We start from the raw sequence: 23,447 nt of genomic DNA on the forward strand, positions 1-23,447 counted from the left end.
GGTGGGTGGTGGGGATTTTGGGGGAAGGTATGAAAGGCATCACGTGACTGTCCAGTACTAAAGATACTGTCGCTTGTGCATCTGTGGCAACCAGGGCCAGACGTCTGTCAGGTCGGGAGGACAAGGGCAAGAGTGTGTGAGAGAGAAAGCAGCAGCTCAGAGAGAAGAAAGTCAGGGAATTATTCTGTCCTCAGAATTACAGTTAATCCAGCTCCGGAGGAACAGCAAGTATGATGACGATGACTCAGATGGAGACCACGGTGCACTATGATAACGGCTACGACGAGTATCAATACATGAACCAGGAGGATGAGTGGGACAGGGACAATCTACTGGACCCTGCATGGGAACAACAGCAGAGGAAAGTAAGTCAAAGAGAACAATCTGTTTAAAAAATAATACATGAATCCTATCTGTTATTAATGGAAAGAGATAAAACTATGCAGGCTAATAAATAACTCAAAATTAACCACATTACAAGAGTGTATTGAATTTCCAGCAGTTGATTTTCACATACTTTTCCAGTTATTTGGGTATACATTGTCGGACAATATAGTTTCAAAACCGCTCTGAGACTAATTTGCGGCAAGCAGACCTTGGTAAAGAAATGTACATCCGGCTAAGAGTTTCAAAATAAAATAACCGATGTTGAACCTAACATTTTCAGAAGCGTTTTTTTTATTAAACGTAGCGCGAATAAAATAGATTATATGTTTGTCATACCATAGAGGCAAGTTATTGCAGCACTTATCTTCTATTTTGTCCTAGTTGTGTGTGTACGTGCAACGTTACGTGGCAAAAGGCGCTAACCGAAGACACTCTTAGTAGCTAATGTCAATGTAAGGTTAAAACCATTAAAAATAACAACCACTTTCAATTGTTTAAATGTTACCATCCTTGACACTACTCAACCCCGTATTAAAGTAGACATTTTAACAATGAAGCAACGGCATCAACTTTTGCAAGTCTTCCAACAAAGGTTAGTCTTACTCTTAGTTATCTCTGACAGACTTATAATGTTATTAGTGCGTGTATTTCACATACTCGGTAATTGGCGCAGGCAATATTGCAAAAATAAATCGCGAAATGCAGTATTTTAAGGAATGAATTATGTTTTTTGTTAACTTTCACCCAATAACCGGAATTTTCACGTGACGTTTTAGTATGAAGGACAGCATTAGGTAACTTCCTGTGTGGTTCTAGTTACGTGCTGCTGATTAGACGCAGCCGGGGTTGCATGCAGGGAGGGCGGCTTGACGGACGGATGCGGCGGGTACCAGGCTGCTAACAATAGCCTCCAGCGGCTCTCCAGACTGCTGCCTCTCCACTGATACGCGCGGAATGCGAGCTGTCAACAGATGCTTCCAACACATGATGACGCTCTTGGGATTAGAATGGACGCTGCATCTAATTTTAACCTCGGGACCAAAAGGTATTATAGTAGGGTTAATCCAGTGTCCTTGGTGCGGAATTCTTTTGTTTATAGAAACCACGCAGAAATAATGTACCAGCTCAACTCAATATAGCCTCGGCCTCCCACACTGTCAGTTGGGCATAGGGCTTTAAAAGTTGGCCTTAAACTGCAGCTCTTCGCACAACTGGAGGCCATCAACTCCATGCCCATAACCTCCTGTGGCCCCCACAGGGATGACAAAACTGTATTTTTGGTAACACAAGGCAGCAACAGGTCCCTTGTATATACACAACAATCTTTCCAGTGTTTATATTTTCATCATAATTTGGAGTTACTTAGTGGAGACTGGTTTAGTTCTTGGAACAGCTGTTCACACTAATCAGAACTCATAAAGCACCAGTGATGGTCGCATACAGCAACATTGCTATAGTGTTTTTTTATTATGATGGGAGGTGATAAAGGTGTTCTGTGTCTGACTAGTTTGTTATAAACCCCTGCTTGACACTATTGTTGCCACAAGGCTTATGTTTGCTTCATTAGGGGCCACTATTAGTCACCTTAAATATTTGTATCTAATCCAATCTCTGGTGCAGTGGCCTTATTTCAAATCCTACTTTCGGATGTTGGATATTAATGAGACCTTTTTGAATCTTTTAGTTGACTCCGACAGATATAACCTCAGTTAACATGAATGTTTCAGAGTCTTTTTTATGTTAAACAGCCGCTTCTCATGTATTTTCCATCCTCCTGGACATGGCATGCCAGCCTATGACCTAGTGAGGCCCCAAAGGCATCAGCCAGTTCAGTGACAGGGTTGGTCCTCGCTGAATGTGATTCATAAATATATTTAGCCTTAATCGTCATTGGTCTGTAGTGTTGAAGAGTGAAGTAGGGGGCTTGGAAAGTGAGCAGCAGGAGTCTGTGACTGAGTCAAATTTGGAGAACCGGCAAGCCACGTTTTTTAACAAGGAGGGCAGCAGTTCAATGTCACACTCACCCTGGGGACTCACTCAGTGTGGAATGTGATGGCCTTTACTCCAAAGCCTCTAATATTATGTTCTTGCACTGGCACCCAAAGAAAAAGCCTAAGCGTCTGGCAGGTTCCCCCATAAACTCATGTGTTCATGAGATCTTTAAAACTTGCAGTTGGAACATGTGCTAAACTATCTAAAAGTAATGTCAAATGACGCTATCAATTTATTATAAATAATTATTAACTGATTAAAGCATTTGACAAATTTGCTCTTGTATTCTCAAAGGCTATAAGAATACACATTTATTGTACTATTTGCTCAAAACAGCCCAAACAAAGTGCCAAAAGAATAATATATATGAATATTATATTATAAATTATATATATTTAAATATAATCATCATACTTCAACCACTGATAGTAAAAGTACTCAAAAAAGCTCCAGGACAAATATATTTGTTTTGGTGACATAGGAGATTAAAAGAGCACAATATCAAGTCTGGCACTTGGCTCACATAACAGACAATTTACCAAATATTTAATATAATATACTAAATACGAACATTTAATTACTGATAGTAGCTTAAGATTTTCTTTCTATTGTGGCAAAAGCTAACTTTTTTTAAAACAATGAAAGACATCCATCCTTCTGGCATACCCCTTACATTTATTTTTCTTTAATAAATAATTGTTTATAATGCCGTCATCCTTAATCCACGCTTGCCTGTCTTCATGCTTTAGCGTTGTAATGAGTGAGACCTGGAATAACAGCATACTGTGATAAAGCTATCACCCTGCAGCTGTAACCAATCACATTCTAAGTGGCAAACTAATGACAGAAAGTGATGTGAGGCGAAAAAACTCTGTATCCACGTGACATTTTCACTTATGTTGACACGGCGAGACATTTGGACGTTTTTCCCTCCCGGTCTCTTATCGTGAGGCACAGCAGAGCGGTCTAAATTTAACACCTTGTATCGGTCGGAATGTGCTCTGTGGTCGGCTCGCAGCTTTCATCCGAGCAGTGTTGAGCGTCTGTGAACTCTGTGGCTCGCTATTGACAGACTTTTTAAAAATAGGAGAAGAAAGACAATGATCCTGTCTTAACTTGATTTACAGTATTTTAGTACCCCACCTGGAGTACATTTGGTTGTTAGCTTTGGAACTAGAAGAAGAAAAAGTTGAAATTCGACACTAATGGGTCACTGAAGGTTAATCCATAAATTTAGCAGTGGACAAAGAGGTTAACATTGATTTTGTACATAGTCTAGTAGTGAAGACTTGTTAAGCTGTTAGCTGCCTCACTTTGTTTAGGTCTGTTGCAGACAGAAATATACAGTGGTGGACGAAGTACTCAGATATTCTACTGAAGTAAAACCAGCAATACTGCACTGTAACAATACTCTATTACAAGTAAAAGTCTGGAATTTAAAGTCATACTCAAGTAAAAGTGTTGGTTCAAAATATACTTAAAATACCACATGGCTTATCAAAATCATGTACATTATATTACTGGATAACGATTTTCAATGCATGAATACGTACATTAGATGTGTAAATCAGTTTATTGTTAAGTTGAACCGTTGATATACATTGTCATTTATTATTTGATTTGTATTTAATACTCAAGTTAATTACAAATACAGCAACCTTTTTGAGTACCAGTACAATACATGAGTTCATACACTTAGTGACATTGCACTGGGAATGTCATGTAATATACATTTAAAGTAAAGTTATTGTTCAATAGCTTTTAATACCGCTACTCTTTTTTTAACATGTTATATGCTTTTTTTAATAAATATTCTTATTTCTCCTCTCCTCCTTTTTCTCCTGTAATGCAAGGAAGTGCAGAGATGTTATGCACATAATAATTTTTACGTTTGTATGATGACATTTCATAAAATCCTCTTTTAATTGACTGCTCTCTCTTCCCTGTTAGACCTTCACAGCCTGGTGTAACTCTCACCTGAGGAAAGCTGGAACTCAAATTGAAAATATTGAGGAGGACTTCAGGAATGGACTAAAACTCATGCTGCTTCTGGAAGTTATCTCAGGTGAGATCACTAAAGGACAATGTTTATTTTATAACATCATATTTTCATTATCTCTACTTTAATTTGATAATATTGTTACATAGAAAGCTGGATCCATCATAAATGTTTTTATTTGTAGGAGAGAGGTTACCCAAGCCAGACAGAGGGAAGATGCGGTTTCATAAGATTGCTAACGTCAACAAAGCGTTGGAATACATCACGAGCAAAGGAGTGAAACTGGTGTCCATTGGTGCTGAAGGTAATCCTTCCTGTTTAATGAATATACTACAGCTGCCCAACATGGTCTCACAAACATAGATGTTAGAGTGATAATCGAAATGTTAATATTTACTCAAGTCAAATCTGATTTTGTTCCCCTTTCAGAGATTGTTGACGGTAATGTAAAGATGACTCTTGGAATGATCTGGACTATCATCCTCCGCTTCGCAATCCAGGACATTAATGTGGAAGGTGAAATGATAAAAATCCTATATAATCAGTCTAGTTATTGTTCTATAGACAATGTTTCACTGAGCATAGACACAACAAACCTATACTTTGTCATATGTAACAATTTATTTTGAATTCACTCTCTCCTCAGAAACATCTGCCAAGGAAGGTCTTCTTCTGTGGTGTCAGAGAAAGACTGCCCCCTACAGGAATGTCAATGTTCAAAACTTCCATGTCAGGTGAGTGTTAAAGACATCAGCTACTGTTCATTGAGTCTAATAGTCTAGTTTATGTGATTGATAGCTAAGGGTTATCCTTTCGTTCTATACCTAAGTAAAGGGATTATAACTGTCAACACATAGAGAGTTCATACAGTGAAAATCTGCTAATACTCAATTCTTCCTTAGGCCTACTTTATGCGATACAGATCTGTCTGCACCATAGTTATGCTAGTTCTGGACTCCAGCATCTATGAGTTATTTTAGCATGTTCCTTCTCTGAACTGACATGTTGGCTCTCTCTGCTCATTGGCCGGTGAAGCTGGAAGGATGGCCTGGCCTTCTGCGCCCTGATTCATAGACACAGACCCGACCTCCTCGACTACTCTAAGCTCAACAAGGTGTCGTGTGGTTTCACTTGTAACCAGGATGCTGTGTTTCAGCCCCCAAAAACTAACATGACTTATTCCCACAAAATTAGCACCCCTATCACAGTGTGAACTAATAAAAAACAAATACACACTACAGAGTCAGAATAATGGCTCTATTTATAACGTGTTGACTTCTGCTGTGAAACACTGAGGAACATTTCTCTATATCTAGAACTGGAGGTGTATGCTATGTTTCTGTGTACAGAAAAGTGTTCTGATCCAGAGAAAATACAAAATATAGCAGCTTGAGGTTGTTTGTTGGGACCGTTGGTATTATTCATGGCGGTTTTGTATACACTGAGGGAAATAAGAACATGTCATATGAGTATATGTAAGGTAAGCTGTTTAATGGAAGTCCAATTGTTTGTCGCAGGCAGAATCAGGTAGCATTAATGTTTGCCGTAGATAAACAGTATGTTCTTTTGCTAATGGATTCAATCAACGGATGGGTTTCTTCTTCACAGGATACTATTTTATCATTAGTCTCACATCATGCTTCATTAATCCTAACTAAAGCAGTTCAGTGTGCATAGTTTAAGAATCATTAGCATTCATTGATCGATTTTGAAAAAGCAGTGCCTATACCATTGGACCTAATGGGGAGCTGAAATATGTCTACCTTGTAGTTTTGATGAACCAGTACAGAGTTTTCCCGGGTGTGTGCATTGTTTTGAGCTTAAATGCTTTTCGTGGTTTCTGGGTTTAAAGGATGTTGAGGATTCCCAATGTTTGAATATAAACAGGCGAGGGCCTCAGTGTGCTCCTTATTTGCAGAGCTACAAGACCAACTGACAGCCCTCCAGTCTTGTAACAAGTAAAACATCCTTTCCTTACTGGAAGAAGGTGCTGCAGTAGCAAGTTTGGAATATTTACGTTAGGCTTTTTCTTGCAGTGCTAGATCTGTTTTGATATAAAACACAACTTGGAGGAAAAAAGACAAAATAAATGTCTTTTGTTGTGATTATATTATGTTATACTGCAAATAACTAATTCATGGGCTAAACAATCAGACAGTGTATTCATGAGAAAGTCGATAGCTGAGCTTAAATAGGAACATTTACTTTACCTTTGGCCAAATTTGGCTCAGTACTGTATATGTATAGCAGGGGAACACCAAGCTCGATTACAAAGAGTGACATTTTCATTTGTTTTGGAAACAGAATGCGTTCACTTTTCAACACACAACTCTCTGGCGTGACTTGGAGTTGACCCTGAGTATTCACAGAAACATGAGCCAAGTCCCCTTCAGTGCTCAGGCTTAACTTAACCTCTGCTATTGTCCACGATGTCACGTAGTGTTCCCCACTCAGAGGCTGCCAGTCCTCGTAAAAGTCAGGAAGATGTCTACTAGATTGGTACTGTCATGTTAATCCGTGTTGAGTCTCATAGTTAGGAAAGGGCACTTGGGGTAAATATGAATGATGGGGCACACACACATAACGTACCATATCGATTTCTTTCTACTGCTTTTTCTCACACTCGACTTTCAGTTCTGCTCGTGCTGCCAGGAGACAGTTTTGCGCCAGGCAGCTGTTGAGTCTGGCTCCAGGTGAGAGCGTTTGTTAAGCTTCAGTGTTACTGCCTGCTGAGACAGCTCTGGTCAGGCCACACACACACACACACACACACACACACACACACACACACACACACACACACACACACACACACACACACACACACACACACACACACACACACACACACACAGGCCTTGGGCTATTCTTCTATCCATTCATCCATCCCTACATCCCGTCATGAATTCACTACCCTGTCCCTCCGTCTCTGTGTCCTGCTCTGGATCTGTGAGCAGCTGGTCCTGTCATGTAGTGAGCCAGCCCCCTACGTTTATGGAACAGCAGGACAGAGATAGGGACAATAGCAGCAGCATGATAGCATGATCCCGTTACCTCATTGCACTCTCACTGACTGTCCTATTAGCAGGGAGGGGTTCGCCGTCAGCTGTTGGCTAAATGCACCCGTCCCACCCTGGTTATGCACTTGGTTTCTCCTGTTGAAGATATATGTGATGTTTGTTGTAGGGCTGAAATGTTTTCTTGGGTAATCTCTTATTAACTTAATTTACGAATTCATTTAGTTTAATAGTGTTGTGCAAGTACAAACATATGCTGGTTATGATTTTATACACAGATTTTAAAATGAATAGCCATATTGAAAAATAATCAATTATTTTAAGTCTGCATCAGATTATGGACATCCACTACAATACACTTATACAATATTAATGTTAGTTTACAAATGGTCGTTCTCTTAAGAATAAGTTTCTCTTTAAGTTTCATTTTTTTTATATATCATGTTTTAACTTAATATAATAACACTGCAGACAGAATGTAGAACTTCTTAAGATTATTCAAAACAAATGCTATTAAATGAATGTGCATGTACAGTAGGAGATCAGGGAGTACGATGTGCCCACCATAGCATGGGGGTCAGTGTAGTGGCATTTTAAGTCCAGCATTGCTGTTCAGTGATGTAGAATTATGTTTCTTTATTTAGGATGATCCTCTGGGGAACCTGAACCTGGCTTTTGACATAGCCGAGAAACACCTGGACATTCCCAAAATGCTGGACGCAGAAGGTAATGCTTTATGAAATACATATATAAAATATGATTTTTCCAAATAGAAATGTCAACTTATATTTCAACAATATGCTGTACTGTTGTGTTGGACTGTCATATTTTGTCTGTTGAAGGTCTATTTTGTTTTGCAATGTTAGTCCAAAAATCACATTTAATGTAGACAATAAATGAATATGTTGCTTCTGTCTCCCTTCATTCTTCCAAAGTAATTTCCACTATTTAAATTTGTCCCTCTTTTTTGCCTTTCTGCCCCCTTTTCCTCTATCTAAGACATCATCAACACCCCGAAGCCCGATGAAAGAGCTATCATGACCTATGTGTCCTGTTTTTACCATGCCTTTGCTGGAGCTGAACAGGTATAGTTGGTGAACCATCACCTTACCAACTTTTATTTTAGCCAACCCTATCTATATGTTCATTTTGAGAGCGGGTGCAAAATTATTGTCAGTTTGATTCTAACTTGGCATTTGACCAACAAAAGTATTGCTGGGATAATGTTATAACATAATTTGAAAGGATCAATGGGAGCGTGGCCTGCTGTGTAACTATGCTGATGTAATTACTATTTATTGTGCCCTGTGCTCTCAGGCAGAGACGGCTGCCAACAGGATCTGTAAGGTGCTCGGTGTGAACCAGGAGAACGAGAAAATGATGGAAGAGTATGAGAGACTGGCCAGCGAGGTAAAGCAAAATGAATCTTTTGATGAAAAGATATCCTCTTTTATGATGACGACACATGTGCAATTTAATTAGATTTTTCCAAAGTAGATTAAACTTTGGAACCTTTGTAGATAAGAGTATACACAGTACATGTAACACTAAAGTTTGTCTCCTTAGATGACTATATACCAATAAAGTACAGATTGAAATGTGTTTTCCCCCACTTATGCATCCATCTGCTGAATAAAATCAATAATTCATCACAGTCTTTTTGACACACTGATATCTTAGCATCGTGCTTTCTTGACTCTCCACTTATTCCCATGTTGTCCTTCTGTTTCCAAGCTGCTGGAGTGGATCCGCCGCACCACTCCCTGGCTGGAGAACCGGACCCCAGAGAAGACCATGGCGGAGATGCAGCAAAAGCTGGAGGATTTCAGGGACTACAGGCGCCAGCACAAGCCACCTAAAGTGCAGGAGAAGTGCCAGCTGGAAATTAACTTCAACACCCTGCAGACCAAGTTGCGCATCAGCAATCGCCCTGCCTTCATGCCCTCCGAGGGGAAGATGGTATCTGTAAGTCACTCCAAACTCTTCCACTGCCTGTGTGTGTTCACCATCACTGTTTATGTCAAGTATTTTAGAGGTAAAACAGTCAACAGCCAACCAATAGAAGCTGATGTTTTACACTAATATACATATTTCTAATTTAGAGTGAGTTTAAACTTGTATTTTTAATGTTGTGTACAGGACATTGCCAGTGCATGGCAGGGCCTGGACCAGGCAGAGAAAGGGTATGAGGAGTGGCTCCTTACAGAGATCCGTAGGTTGGAGAGGCTGGACCATCTGGCTGAAAAGTTTCGCCAAAAAGCCACCAACCATGAGAACTGGGCCAGCGGTCAGTTGAAGTTTTATATTTCAGCATTTTAACTGTCTGCATGCTTGCTTTTCTATTAATGTCTTACTGCAGCACAACACTACAGTGTAACTATGTTCAAACTATGATTCTGATATGGGCCATTTTGATATCTGGTGCTTAATCAGTTTCAGGTCTGACTTTTTGCGATGCAATCTCAGTCTGAACAGTCATAGTGGATTTTTCTGAGACTTTTACATCACTTTAAATCAACATTGACACTCAATTTTCTGACTTGCGTGTCATATCAACTTATAATGAAACCATCAATACTGACTTCAGCAGCCTCTATGTTTAAGACAGCTTGCTGCGTGGGCCTTCGTGTGATTACATTATTTTTTACCAAGCCGGTCATTCCGGGAGTGTGACCAGTTCACTATGATCAGAATTGAGCCTTGAGGCTTACAGTGGTAACTTATCCTAGATCTATGGTCCATGATTATCTGTTTATTTGTTAGCCTTGGCCTCTGTATTCCTGCTTCTCTGACTGCTTTTCAGTTTTCAAGTGTTTCCACGAACGCTAGGGTTTGTTTAGACTGAGAGTTCCTTATTAGAATTGAGTGAAGGTTTTATGGTCTGTTCAATGCAATCAGCCTGTAGTGGGCTGCAACAGGTCACGCTCTCCATCAGCAATGACCAAATAAGGCCTGTGTTTAGACCTCACCTACCAATCATCTTGTTGTTCCCCTCTTACCTAATTTCTTTCTCTGTCTCTTTGCATATGTGTGATATTCAGGTAAAGAACTGATCCTCTCCCAGAACGACTATGAAACAGCCACCCTGATTGAAATCAAAGCATTGCTTCGAAAACACGAGGCCTTTGAGAGCGACTTGGCAGCTCACCAGGACAGAGTGGAGCAGATTGCAGCCATTGCACAGGAACTAAAGTACGCACTCCCTAAAGCAGACGTTTGCAGTCATGAGTCGAATGAAGCCCAGGAGTATGTTTTCACGTCTACCAAACACAGTGCCACCAAGGGGAGGCAGGGGGCAAATAGCAAAATCAACTAATGCAATCCCAATTTGTGTTTCTTTAATAACTTGTATAACCTAGAGGGCTGAATATTCATGACAAGCAACAAAGGACGTGCAGAACCAAAACACTTCTTTCTCACAGAAAATGCTTCCCTTCAACTATTTGAGATATTACATGAAGACAAAAGTGGGAGAAAAGCAGAACAAACACATTGGAACAAAATTAACTCACTGTGGAAATGTGACTTTCTCAAAAGTATTTGTTTAAACGACTTAAATCCTCTTCTTCTAGGTTAAGAATATGTTACCTTATCTTAATAGAATACCTTATTTTAATCAGCAGTCGATCAGCAACACCTGTCCATAGTTATCTTCTCTGTCCGGAATTGGCCACAGTACTTCCTGTTTCAAAGTTATCTGCTTTTCTAAAAGCAGATGAACGTTAATGAATTGTCTTATATGGGTTGGATGGTCTTGTCTTAAATTGAAGGTGCTTACTTAAGGAATTGTCAGATCACTTTTAAGTGATGCTACTGAAAGGAACATTACTCTGGTGTTTTGAAACTACGCTAGTTTACCAAACAAGACAATAGTGATACTGTGTTGTATTTGGGATCACGGTTAAATAAGTAGCATTAGTCAAACGTAAAGACATTTTCTTCGCTTTAAAAAAACCTTATTCGTCTTTACTTGGAGCCTCTTTTAAAACTTAACATCCACTTGATGTATATTTCCTTTGTAGCTATATTTCTAAATGTAATATTATATTTTGGCAGTTTTCTATGACCAGACCTTCATCATTGAACACTTGAGTCTGACATTGTGCTTTTATAACCCTTTTTAATCAATTTTTGTTATTTTTGTTTTGTATCTAAATGGCTGGGGAACTATAACGCCATAAAGCTATTTTCCATAATTGAAATGAACAGCTGTTGATGCTTTGTTTTTCCAGTGAGCTGGACTACCATGACGTGGCTGCTGTAAACCAGCGCTGCCAGAGCATTTGTGACTTGTGGGACAAGCTGGGAACCCTGACTCAGAAGAGAAGAGAGGCACTGGAGGTGAGATGACCCACTCTACCTTTTTTTTAAATTATATTTTGTGAGGTTAATGTTTTCACATGTCTTAGGATAAGTTAATAAGTCTCCACAAGAGTGCGCTAATGTTCCACAGTCCCCAATAGATGCAGATTCCAAAACCAACTTAATCAAAATGTCATTGTAATCATATTTAAATGTCTGTCAATGACATCTGAACAGTGAAGACATGACTGATTGATGAGGAGAGTATCCCCTCTCAAACCCCTGACCTAGATAGAATGGTAAAACTGAAGGGTGTAAGGGATAGAGGAGAAATAGATGCAAGAGTCCTGTCCAGGAAGTGATTGGCCGAGAGCCCGCGAGCCACTTCCTATGATCCGTGCTGGCCATCCAGACCTGTGAATGTGTGAGGCCCCTAGAATAGGGCCAAGGATTAAGTCTGAATGACAGGGACAGAGGTCTGTTTTCTGTCATTTCCCACACCCCAACACCCACTGTATGCGGGGAAGGGAGGGGAGGGATTTTGTCAGGAACAACAAAGCCAGAGTTAGGGTCAATGAGGCCATAACAATGTTATGCCTCCTCGGATTAGTCATTAAAACAGGTGAGGCGATGTTTTTCTGGGATTTGTACGTGAGATGTGATGAGGATGACTTCTCCTTAGATCAAGGCAGACTCAATGCTGAGCTATAGGTTGGATGTTTTCAGGGTTTATAAATAAACAATCCAGACATGTGATATCTTGTAATTCCCTCAGCGGACAGATAAGCTGCTGGAGACGATTGATCAGTTGTTCATAGAGTTTGCCAAGAGGTTGGCTCCGTTCAACAACTGGATGGAGGGAGCCATGGAGGATCTGCAGGACATGTTCATAGTGCATACTATTGAAGAGGTTCAGGTAGGTTCTTTCATTTCACAACAGGTATGCTGTTATCAAATGTAATTTAAAGTGAACCTGCTCACAATTTTCCTATGATCATCCTTGGAGGTGCAATGTTATATAATGTGTAATGTTGGTATACCTATCACACCAAAATATAACCACATAATATTATCACTCTTGACAAAATTGAAATTTTAATAAAAATGAAGGACTTCCCTTTTTCCATTCCAGAGTTTAATCGCAGCTCATGAGCAGTTCAAAGCGACTCTCCCCGAGGCAGATGCAGAGAGACAGGCTCTCTTGGGAATCCACAATGAAGTGCAGAAAATCTCCCAGAGCTATGGGATAAAGGCTAACATTGTCAACCCATATAGCACCCTCACAACTGAGGACCTTATCGAAAAGTGGGACAAGGTACTTGCGGCTTCAACACTTACTGACAGACTCATATCAAGGAATAAAGTCATTATTGAGATAGTGGCCGTCTAGCCATATAAGAAACATAAATTATGAAATATCTACGCTTCAAAGTCAAGAATTGCTACATTAAAGTTGTATTACTGAGTTAAAAGACTATATAACACATAGTAGTAGCATGTTGCTGCTCAATGTCTCTTTTCAGGGGAAGTCAGCTTCTTGCAATTACAACTAAGCCCTGTGTGTGTACATGCATGTGTTTTGTAGGTGAAGAAGCTGGTTCCTCAGAGAGATGGTGCCCTCCACGAGGAGATGGCCCGTCAGCATGCCAATGAAAGGCTGAGACGACAGTTTGCTGCCCAGGCTAATCTCATTGGACCGTGGATACAAACCAGGATGGAGGTCAGACATACAGGCTTCATTTGATTCGACAGTCACCTCCACCTAATCAAATAAAGGCCTACAATGGAAGATGATTACATTCAAAAGCATTGTACCGTGGTTGTGGTTGCCCAGAAAATGATAATAGAATAATGCAAATTATTATTTCTATACACATACAATGTTCAGATGCTATATGTCCTGAGAGACTGTACTTTAGACAAAGGTTAATGATTACCTGCCTTATTAGTGAGGATTGTATGATCTAAATTGGTCCAAATATTAGATTGTCCTTGTTGGGTTTGCTACAGGAAATTGGCCGCTGCTCTCTGGAGATAGGAGGCACCCTGGAGGACCAGATGACCCAGTTGAAGCAGTGTGAGCACGTCATTGTTGCCTACAAGCCCAACGTCGACAAGTTGGAGGGAGACCACCAGCTAATCCAAGAGTCCCTGGTGTTTGATAACAAACACACCAACTACACTATGGAGGTACAGGGCAAACAGTGTTATAAGACTATGCATGGACATGAACACTGCACGGATACTAGGGTTGTGTAATTTCAATAATCTTGCGGGAAGATACGTATCATTATACCGGGGTTATGAATAAGCTAAGCAATATCTTGCCTTGTCTTTTTTTTTGTTGCAGAACACTAGGATCACAATTGCATTTATTGAAGTCCCTGTAAAACTCAACATCATAGCACTACTTTCTGAGCAAATAGATTAACATTTGGCTATAACAGTTATACCAAAGTGCTTTGAGGTTTCTTTGGGTAAATACATTTGGGGAAATACAAAAATGTAAAATGGATTCATACAGACTATTAATACAGTATGACAAAAACACAATATCGATGATAATATAAACTGACACATTAAGCATTAGTAAACCTACATTTAGATATCCAGTTTTAAAACCTATTCTGTCTGCTCAAGGTGTGTCTGTGTTAACACATCTGCTCTGTCACCACATCAACAGCATATCCGTGTCGGGTGGGAGCTGCTCCTCACGACTGTCGCCCGCACCATCAACGAGATCGAGACCCAGATCCTCACCCGGGATGCCAAAGGAATCAGCCAGCAGCAGATGAAAGAGTTCAGATCCTCTTTCAACCACTTTGACAGGGTAGAGCTTTCTACTATTTCGCATAACTGCAGTCTGTTTTTGGGGCGATTTTGAGTTACTGATTTGAAGCAATCAGACCGATTCAGAAGCCGAGCAGGAGGTTGTGGTGGTAGCCCTATATTTAGAGTTGCCCTGTGGCTTTTATTCAAGCTACATCAGAACTGTAGGAATTTCACAGACTGACTGACTGCGTCTCACCATGACGGAGCAACAGCATGGATAATACAAGTGACAAACACAAAGTTGAAAAAACTTGCCGTGTACTAGATAAGAACATTTTGTGTCAGTCTATACAACTTACACATGCAGTGTGTGCATCAAATATATGATTTACTATATTTGCTCAGTTTAGAAGCTCTCAGACATCATTACACTTTCATCCTCTTTAATGTCGAAACAGCAAGATTATGTGCTAAAAGTTGAGAGAATTCAAATGTATTTTACAACAAAAATGTAAAAGAATTATTTTGGTTGTTTCAAATTTGGAAAAGTTGTCTTGGACTGATTCTTACAATATTTCTGTCATATTTTTTGCTATATTAAAAATCATGTTGTATTGTATGTGATTACATTTTCCCCCTATTATGATGTATTATTTTCTCTAATCTCTCCTAAATCTTAAATGTGGCTTTGAATTGCAGAAGAAGAATGGAGCAATGGAGACTGATGACTTTAGAGCCTGCCTCATCTCTATGGGTTATGACTTGGTATGAAGTTTTAAACGTGCTATCTCATCAGTACTTTACACAAATACTGCTTGATATTTTCTCATTCTCCATCATTGTGTTTCTCAGGGGGAGGTGGAGTTTGCCCGTATAATGATCCTGGTGGACCCCAACGGTACTGGAAACGTCTCTTTCCAGTCTTTCATAGACTTTATGACCAGAGAGACTGCTGACACGGACACTGCTGAGCAGGTTGTGGCATCCTTCCGCATCCTGGCAACTGACAAGGTATGTGTGTGTATGTGTTAGCGTGGCTTACCAGCAGATATTCTTAGGCAACACTAATCTATTCTATTCCAGTTATTACTTCCAAGTATTTGCCATGCCATTATGATTGATGATGTACAATTTTATTCATGAGCTCAAAATGGAAAAGGGTGGAGATTGTAGCAATTTTAGGCTGAACAGAAACAGACGCAGGACACAATGTGAAGTTAAAAAAGGCGGCCTTCACTGAAGAGCCAGGTAATTAATTATACACAGTAAATCAGTCCAAACTGAGAAGACAAATCCAGGCTGGGATCAGGCAAAGTCCCAACATTTTGGAAACTAACACTAGAGGATGCTGGAAAGTGACACACCAGGAAGAACATAGATAATAGGCTTTGAGCGAGAATGAAACTGTGACGTATTTACGAAGCACACCGCTAGAATATACAAACCAAGTTGTTAATTGATTTCATCCTTGCATCATCTGCTCAAATCTCTAATGGAGACAGGAGGGAAATAATTGAGGATGTATAAACAAAAGAAGGGAACAAATGACTGTATAACAGGTTGGGTAGATGGGAAAATCATAGGCAGGTAAGAAGGGCAGGTATAAGATAAGATGTCATTTATTGATCCCAAATTGGGAAATGTTTGCGTTGCAGCAGCATAAAAAAACAAGGCATTGCACATAAGTAGAAATAAACTATTTTAAAATGTAAACATCTCAAAATGTGTGGAAAATCAAGAAGTCGGGAGCACACAAGGTCAAGAACTAAAACGGCAGGCATGAATGTTTCCGGAAACAGGCCTGATGTACATTTTAATAATAATAATAATACATTTTATTTTAAATAAACGCTAATAGGCAACAGAACATGATAAAAACACAAACAGGAAATCATGGAGGAGACAGTCAAGTGGACACAAATGAAACTTATAATGGGGAGCACTACAGTGAGTAAGCAGATTTGAACAGGTGGGTTTTTAATTGTCTCCACAGCCCTACATACTAATGGAGGAGCTGAGGAGAGAACTTCCCCCTGAGCAAGCAGAGTATTGTATCATGAGGATGCCGCCATACGCTGGCTCTGGAGCTCCACCAGGGGCGCTGGACTACACCGCCTTCTCCACTGCCCTCTATGGAGAGAGCGACCTTTAACTGACTAAAAAACACCTTTCACCTACTGACCATGAACCTAACCTCCCCTCCCTACCTATCATCCATCTTGATGAATTTAAAGAATCTATAAGAAAGTTGGTTCAAATATGTTGAATTAAATATGTTTGTGACCATCCCTGGTTTTTGTTGATTTAGTTTTTTGACATTTGGCTGTCAACAATCATGCTGAGCATTGTCAAATGTCTTGGTAAGTTTGTTCTGTCCTCTTGGATAAAATTGCCCCCTAAACAAATAAGAATGTCCATGTTTAAATTATATTTTGAGAAAAAAATGATTGTATATTTTATCTTGTGTGTTATGGAGTTTGTGCAAAAAAAAAGGTTATGTGATTAAGAGAAAATGTAATCAATCATAAATACAGATCACTAGAACATAGACGTCTCTATGTCCTGATTCGACTCAGTGTCGTAGTGTTTAATGTTTCCTCCCAGTGCCTTTGTTTTGGGAATACAATCTTCTGATAGGGCGTCTTGAGATGCTTTAAAGTGAATTACAGTTTACTAAAGCAATTTCAGACCTCCTGCCATCCAACAATAAACAGTGTTCAAAATGGGTTCCCAAAAGTCTAAGAATACACAGTATCCACAAAGGAAAAGTGGGAAACCACAAGAATGCAAAAGTAAATGTTTACAATTGCTCAATGGTTTAAAGGCAGAGAATGCGGGTGATTAAATGTGCATTATTCATGGCAATTGTGTTTTAGGATTGAAACATTTTCTGAGGGAGCAACAAATATGTAAATGTGCCAAGAAATGTAAAAGAAACTGCAAAAATCAACACAAACAAGAAAATAAAGATTGAATGACGCACAACAGGTCCTTATTTGGTAGTATTCATTTAAAGCCTTCAGAGGTTCACTGTCATGTTTATTTATTTGTTATGAGCTAGAAAAAAGGAGCATATTTGCTTTATCCGGCAAATGGGGCATGGCTAATGTATAGCACTCATGACAACATTTCTTAAATTTGTTTAAGATTACTCAAACACACTTTTTATGAACTATTGGATCTCTTTGTTGACATTTTTCTATGCAGCCAAAGGCATTTTGCTGACATTCTTCAGTATTTCCCCAGCTTTCTCTAGTCTAGAGTAATGTAAGCATTTTTGAAAACAAGTTTTGGCTTAAAAATCAAATTTAGCAAGCTGTGCTGTGTTTTATGCCTTTAATGTGTGTGCACGTTTTTTTCACAATGATCCTTTGTGGACAAATTCAAGAACTATTGCTGGTAGAAATACACCAGCTAATTCCGGGTTTGTCCATATTATACAGCTATTTTGCTGCATGTTACCTTTCCATATCACATTCTATACCTTTTCAGATTAAAATAAAGAAATGCTACTTAAATAATTTTCATACAGTAATGCACAAATGCCGTATTTAAATATACAGCAATGGCAATTATTTAAAAATATTCTGGTAATTGAATTGCTCATAACGTATGATACTAAGCAAATAACTTACTTATAAATATGTTATGCTTTGATTAAGTCAAATATTTTGTGTGTTTGATTTCACACCCATTGGCAATTTGTGAAGGGTTCTAAAATACTTTGGAAGTTATCAAAGTGATGGAATTCTCTGTGAAGAGGGTCATTTGCCACTTCACACAAACTGAACCCAAGCACTGAAGCTCACACTTAATTTAGGGAAAGCAATCTTCTTTCAAAGAAAAGTATACTTTTACTGTTACAGATGAACATAACTTTAGTCACCACTGATCCATGTGTCCGAGAGATATTGTTAAAGCTTTGACTTGTTATATTTGGTAAGAAAATAAAGATACTCAGGCAGCACTCCTTGAAGAAATGTTCTGGTTCTGTTATCAACAAATGCAGTGAGTTCAACTTTGAGGGTGAAGGTTTAATGAACAAATAAAATAAATACATTTTGAGTCTAATTCAAACTGTACATTTTAATGGAATGATCTTAGGTTATACCTTGTCTCTCATTCTGAAATGTTGCTATATTGGAAAATATTAAAAGTCAAATCCAAAAGGCTGGAACATGCTGTCACACCTGAACTGGAGAGTGAAAGTGTTAAAAGGGGGAGATAGAGTAGATGACGCAAAAAAGGATCACAGGCCTTATTCTAACCTGCATCCGCAGCAAATAAGGTATTTTAGTACAAAAACAAGCATTCAAAAGTATTATCAAGTCAGTAATTAGACATGTTCATGCTGTGAGTTACAGTATATTTACATCTGGAGTGGTTAGGATTTTACTTGGTAGGTAGAGTATATGGAGAGATTTCTCCATCGCATCTTCTGAGGAGCATGGATTTGCTCAGAAATGTCAGGGCAATAAACCTCTTATCTTCAAGGGAAGTTGGACTTTGGTGCCAGGATGCAATAAAATAAATGTCATGTAACCAAAATGGGCTTGGGTCCTCTGGGGACAATGAAACCCTCATTGAGTATTATTGTATTTATATTAGGGCTGTCAGTCGATTAAAATATTTAATCGCGATTAATCGCATGATTGTCCATAGTTAATTGCGATTAATCGCAAATGAATCGCACATTTTTTATCTGTTCTAAATGTACCTTAGAGGAATATTTTTCAAGTTTTTAATACTCTTATCAACATATGAGTGGACAAATATGCTTTATGCAAATGTTTATTATCATTTGAACAATGACAAATATTCTCATGAATATTAAACACAACAACTTCTGAACATTACAAATATTCGCCTCAATTCAACCTGGAACCTCTCTCATTCAATAATACAATACAAATGGTGTGTGTGTGTGTGTGTGTGTGTGTGTGTGTGTGTGTGTGTGTGTGTGTGTGTGTGTGTGTGTGTGTGGTGTGTGTGTGTGTGTGTGTGTGTGTGTGTGTGTGTGTGTGTGTGTGTGTGTGTGTGTGTGTGTGTGTGTGTGTGTGTGTGTGTGTGTGTGTGTGTGTGTGTGTGTGTGTTGTGTGTGTGTGTGTGTGTGTGTGTGTGTGTGTGTGTGTGTGTGTGTGTGTGTGTGTGTGTGTGTGTGTGTGTGTGTTGATTGAAAAGTTTATTAACAGCTTGTATATTGGGTACAGTACAGCTCAAAACATACAATTGTTAAGGGGATGCAGACCAGAGAAAGACTTTCGTCTTGTTTACATCAGGGTCCCCCATTTCGAATTGTGTGATGGATCGTTGGAGCTATGTGCAACTCAAGGCATATGCTCGAACGGGAGCTGCCTGGACGCTGCAATCATGTTGCGCACTATCCGTGCTGAGTGCAGCGGCGTAGCTGTGGGTGGGCCTGGGCCCACCCACATGCACGTCTGGCCCACCCACAACCAATTCATAGCGCAGAGCCGGGAAGCCCAGAAGGCAGTGCCACAAACTGCAGTTCATCTAGTGGCCGACAGGGGATGGATGCAAAAAGGAGCAATTCCCATAGACCCCCATGTTAAAATGCCCAACTTTACAGCAGAAATAAACATGTTTCTAGCCTGGATCCAATAAAACTTATTCTGGATATAGTTAGATTCCACCTTCATGACAATGGAATAGGGAGTGCATTTTTTTACCGTGAGTTTTTATAGTAAGTAAAGTAACTTTTGCCGTGAGTGAATGAAAGTATTATTTCTTCTTGAGGTCTGCAGTTTAGCGTGTACACATTTGCTGAATATGAAAACACTCAGTGTGTGCCCACTGTGCGACTGTCAAGGATAAACAACCTGTGCCCCCGATATATGTTGTATGTATTATTGCTACACAAACATTACATTGCAGTTTAAGTGTCGCCAACTCCGTTTAAGAGATCTCTCCCCCGTCTGTGTGCGAGGGGGGCGGGGCAGTTTACACACACGCAGCTGCTACATGCAGCAACACACACACACGGAGGAGATGGCGGAGAGAACGCGCTCCGAGGTGTGGTTAAACTATATCCGTGTCGATGTGGACAATACTCGTTACCAAAAGTGGAATAAGCGTTTAGTATGTAAGGGCGGTAACACGAGCAATTTGTCTAAACATTTAGCAAAAGTGCTCCACATTCAGACGGAGAAATGCACCGGGTTCGACTGTCTTTCTAGTAGCTCTGTAGCCCCATCCACGAGTAACGTTTCCACGTCAGGTATGTTATGTATGCTAGCAGCAACACACCGAGTTAACCACATTATACAAACATGGGTTAATGATTAGAGGTAACTGAGTTATTTATTTAGTTAAAGTTTCAGCTATTCTGTTTACAATTCTGTCATCACATTATTTAATACGATTTGTTAAAACATTGTTGTTTCTTTTGATGTGAAATATTATGTATTTAATTTAAATAAAAAGCAATGTTAGTTTTGTTCACAATTTGTTTAGTTAGTTTACCTTGTTTTTTTTTCTCCAAAAGAACCGATAAAAGTAATGTTAAAGGACCGGATCGATAAGACAGACATACTTTATTGTCATTTCAACAAGACACAGAGTGTACTATTAAAACGAAATGTCGCTGTACTGGCTTACAGGAACAGGACAATATAAAAACTTGCTAAAATTGTACATATAAATAAATAATAGTGACGTGGTGCTGATACAATTAAAGATACAGTGTGCGTTTAAAATATAAAGACTTACTATACATATAAATAAAATAGACATACTATATAACAAATATGTGCTCTTTACACAGCGTAATGTAATCTCTGTGTTACTGGTCTACTTGCTGTTCAGCAGTCTGATGGCTTGGGGGAAAAAGCTATTGCAGAATCTGGCTGTTCTGCTCTTAATGCTGCGGAACCTCTTGCTGGAGGGCAGCAGGGAGAACAGAGCATGGTGAGGATGAGTGGGGTCTTTCAAAAATGTTCTGGGCTTTTGTCAGGCAGCGTTTCTGAGCGGTGTCTCTGATGGGAGGGAGAGACACTCCGATGATCTTCTCTGCTGTCCTAACCACTCTCTGCAGAGACTTCCAGTCTTTGGCGTTGCAGTCTCTCGACCAGATGGAGATGCCGCTGGTCAGCACGCTCTCTATGGTTCCTCTGTAGAACGTGGTGAGGATGGGAGGGGGGAGCTGTGCTCTTCTCAACCTGCGCAGGAAGTGTAGGCGCTGCTGTGCCTTCTTAAATAGTGATGTAGTGTGAGTGGACCAGGTCAGACTGCTTGTGATATGCACCCCCAGGAACTTGGTGCTGTCTGTAGTCTTCACTGCTGTGCCGTTGATCAGTGGTGGGTGACAGTGCTTTTTGTTCCTGAAGTCGACAATGATCTCTTTTGTTTTATCGACATTCAGGATCAGGTTGTTGGTGTTACACCAGTCTGTCAGATGTTTCACCTCCTCCCTGTAGGCCTGTTCGTTGTTGTCCCTGATGAGTCCCACCACTGTTGTATCGTCCGCGTACTTTATGATGTGGTTGGTACTGAACCTGGAGCATAAGTATAAGCGCTATCGATAAAAGTAGTAGTACCGTTAAAGCCTTAACGATACCCATCCCTATGTGGATGTCAGTTTTACACACATTCTGAGGCCGCCGTGCCTATGTTTTTTGTTTTCACTGCTAATTTATGCTTATGTTCTATTAGTGCATTAAAAAATCATTAAAATCATTAATGAAGTTTCAGCTCAGACCCCACGCTTAATATGTCTCCCCCTGGCCCACCTACATTTCTCCAGGCCCACCCACACAATAATTCCTGGCAACGCCACTGGCTGAGTGTGCTGACTTTTCGTACAATGTCCCACTGTCTGGCTTCCTGCACAAAGTCAAGTGCTCGGCGCAGTTGTGGCGAAATGTCGCTCCTCTGTTTTCATTTAAACAGCTCCATATCCGTTAGCGCAGCTAGCTAGCACCAGATGCTAACAACAACAATGCACGTAAGGTCTCTCTCTCGCTCGCTCGGGCCACACATACACACACCCTCCCGGTCCTCCCAACAGCCAGTCGGTGCCTGCCGGTGAGCGTGGAAGTGTGGTCTGCCACAAGCGGGCGGCAGGAGCGGGGCTGTCAGCATCAGCTTGTAGATGGTATTTTAAACTCGATGCGCTCTGAAACTACGGGGCGGCCGAGGACAAAAAATACACATGCGTTAATCGCGTTAAAATAATTAGTGGCGTTAAAAAAATGTTTGCGTTAACGCGTTATTAACGCGCTAACTTGACAGCCCTAATTTATATCCCATTAGATTTAGATGTATTTTGTGAGCAAATGGCACTTTTGTTCTAATGGTGTGCTAAGTAGGTACAAGTGGGGGGTTACCATACACAAGATTAGTATTATTCCCCGTGGGCACCATTAATATTTAAAATTACGAGAATCCATCTATTCGTTACATACACAATGGAATAAAGGATCATTCAAGTGAAGCTATGACCAGATAATGTCTCTGGGGCAAATGATGAATGGTTGTTAAAACCCAGAAAAAATAACCCCATGAATATTTGAATGGCAAATCTTTTCACTTTATAATATCCTTTATTTAACCAGGTAAAGAACTCTTTGAGATTAAAATCTCTTTTACAAGAGTGACCTGGCCAAGAAGGGCAGCATGAACAAAGTTACAACAGATAAAACACGGGCAATACAGGCAGACAAATACAGCTGTAAAACACAGATAAAATGGCACATCAGCCAGTCAATATGCAAAATAAAAGACATTATTAAAAATCATTAAAAACTGAATTTTTTTAAAACAACTTCAATTTTTGGATATACGAGCACTCACATGTCTACCAATGGTGTCGTGTTCTCTGTCCTTTAAGATGGACCTGCATTCCCCAAAGGTAATACAAGTAGATAGTTTCAGCTCCTTCTGTACATTATTCCAAGCAGTGGGGGCAGCATATTTAAAAGCTGTTTACCCAGTTCTGTTCTTACTTTAGGAATCTGCAT

General features: G+C 39.8%; 1 protein-coding gene across 3 annotated transcripts; it reads left to right on the forward strand.

Moving 5' to 3' along the window:
* The first annotated feature begins 79 nt into the window (after window positions 1–79).
* Window positions 80–17,456, forward strand: actn2b (actinin, alpha 2b). 3 transcript variants are annotated; one of them, XM_034238073.1, is made up of 21 exons: window positions 80–365; window positions 4,330–4,444; window positions 4,563–4,682; window positions 4,808–4,894; window positions 5,025–5,112; window positions 5,414–5,492; window positions 8,040–8,121; window positions 8,395–8,480; window positions 8,713–8,805; window positions 9,130–9,360; window positions 9,535–9,682; window positions 10,437–10,587; window positions 11,628–11,736; window positions 12,473–12,613; window positions 12,830–13,012; window positions 13,283–13,417; window positions 13,708–13,887; window positions 14,381–14,527; window positions 15,169–15,234; window positions 15,322–15,480; window positions 16,463–17,456. In XM_034238073.1, the coding sequence occupies exons 1-21, from the start codon at window positions 231–233 to the stop codon at window positions 16,619–16,621; spliced, it is 2,694 nt and encodes an 897-aa protein (XP_034093964.1). In that variant the 5' UTR covers window positions 80–230; the 3' UTR covers window positions 16,622–17,456. The 3 variants fall into 3 exon arrangements, with proteins under 3 accessions (XP_034093964.1, XP_034093965.1, XP_034093966.1); XM_034238074.1 differs by lacking the exon at window positions 80–365 and adding an exon at window positions 1,258–1,432; XM_034238075.1 differs by lacking the exons at window positions 80–365; window positions 4,330–4,444; window positions 4,563–4,682; window positions 4,808–4,894; window positions 5,414–5,492 and having other exon boundaries at window positions 5,031–5,112.
* The last annotated feature ends 5,991 nt before the right edge of the window (window positions 17,457–23,447 follow it).

Source organism: Gymnodraco acuticeps, unplaced genomic scaffold, assembly GCF_902827175.1.
Source record: "Gymnodraco acuticeps unplaced genomic scaffold, fGymAcu1.1, whole genome shotgun sequence".
Classification (NCBI taxonomy): Eukaryota; Metazoa; Chordata; class Actinopteri; order Perciformes; family Bathydraconidae; genus Gymnodraco; species Gymnodraco acuticeps.

Excerpts from the sequence above, each read along its gene's own strand:
- actn2b (XM_034238073.1), top strand. The coding sequence starts at position 231 with ATGATGACGATGACTCAGATGGAGACCACGGTGCACTATGATAACGGC. Across the intron at positions 4,445-4,562 it reads GCTTCTGGAAGTTATCTCAG|GAGAGAGGTTACCCAAGCCA; the intron begins GTGAGATCACTA and ends TTTTATTTGTAG. Across the intron at positions 4,895-5,024 it reads CCAGGACATTAATGTGGAAG|AAACATCTGCCAAGGAAGGT; the intron begins GTGAAATGATAA and ends CTCTCTCCTCAG.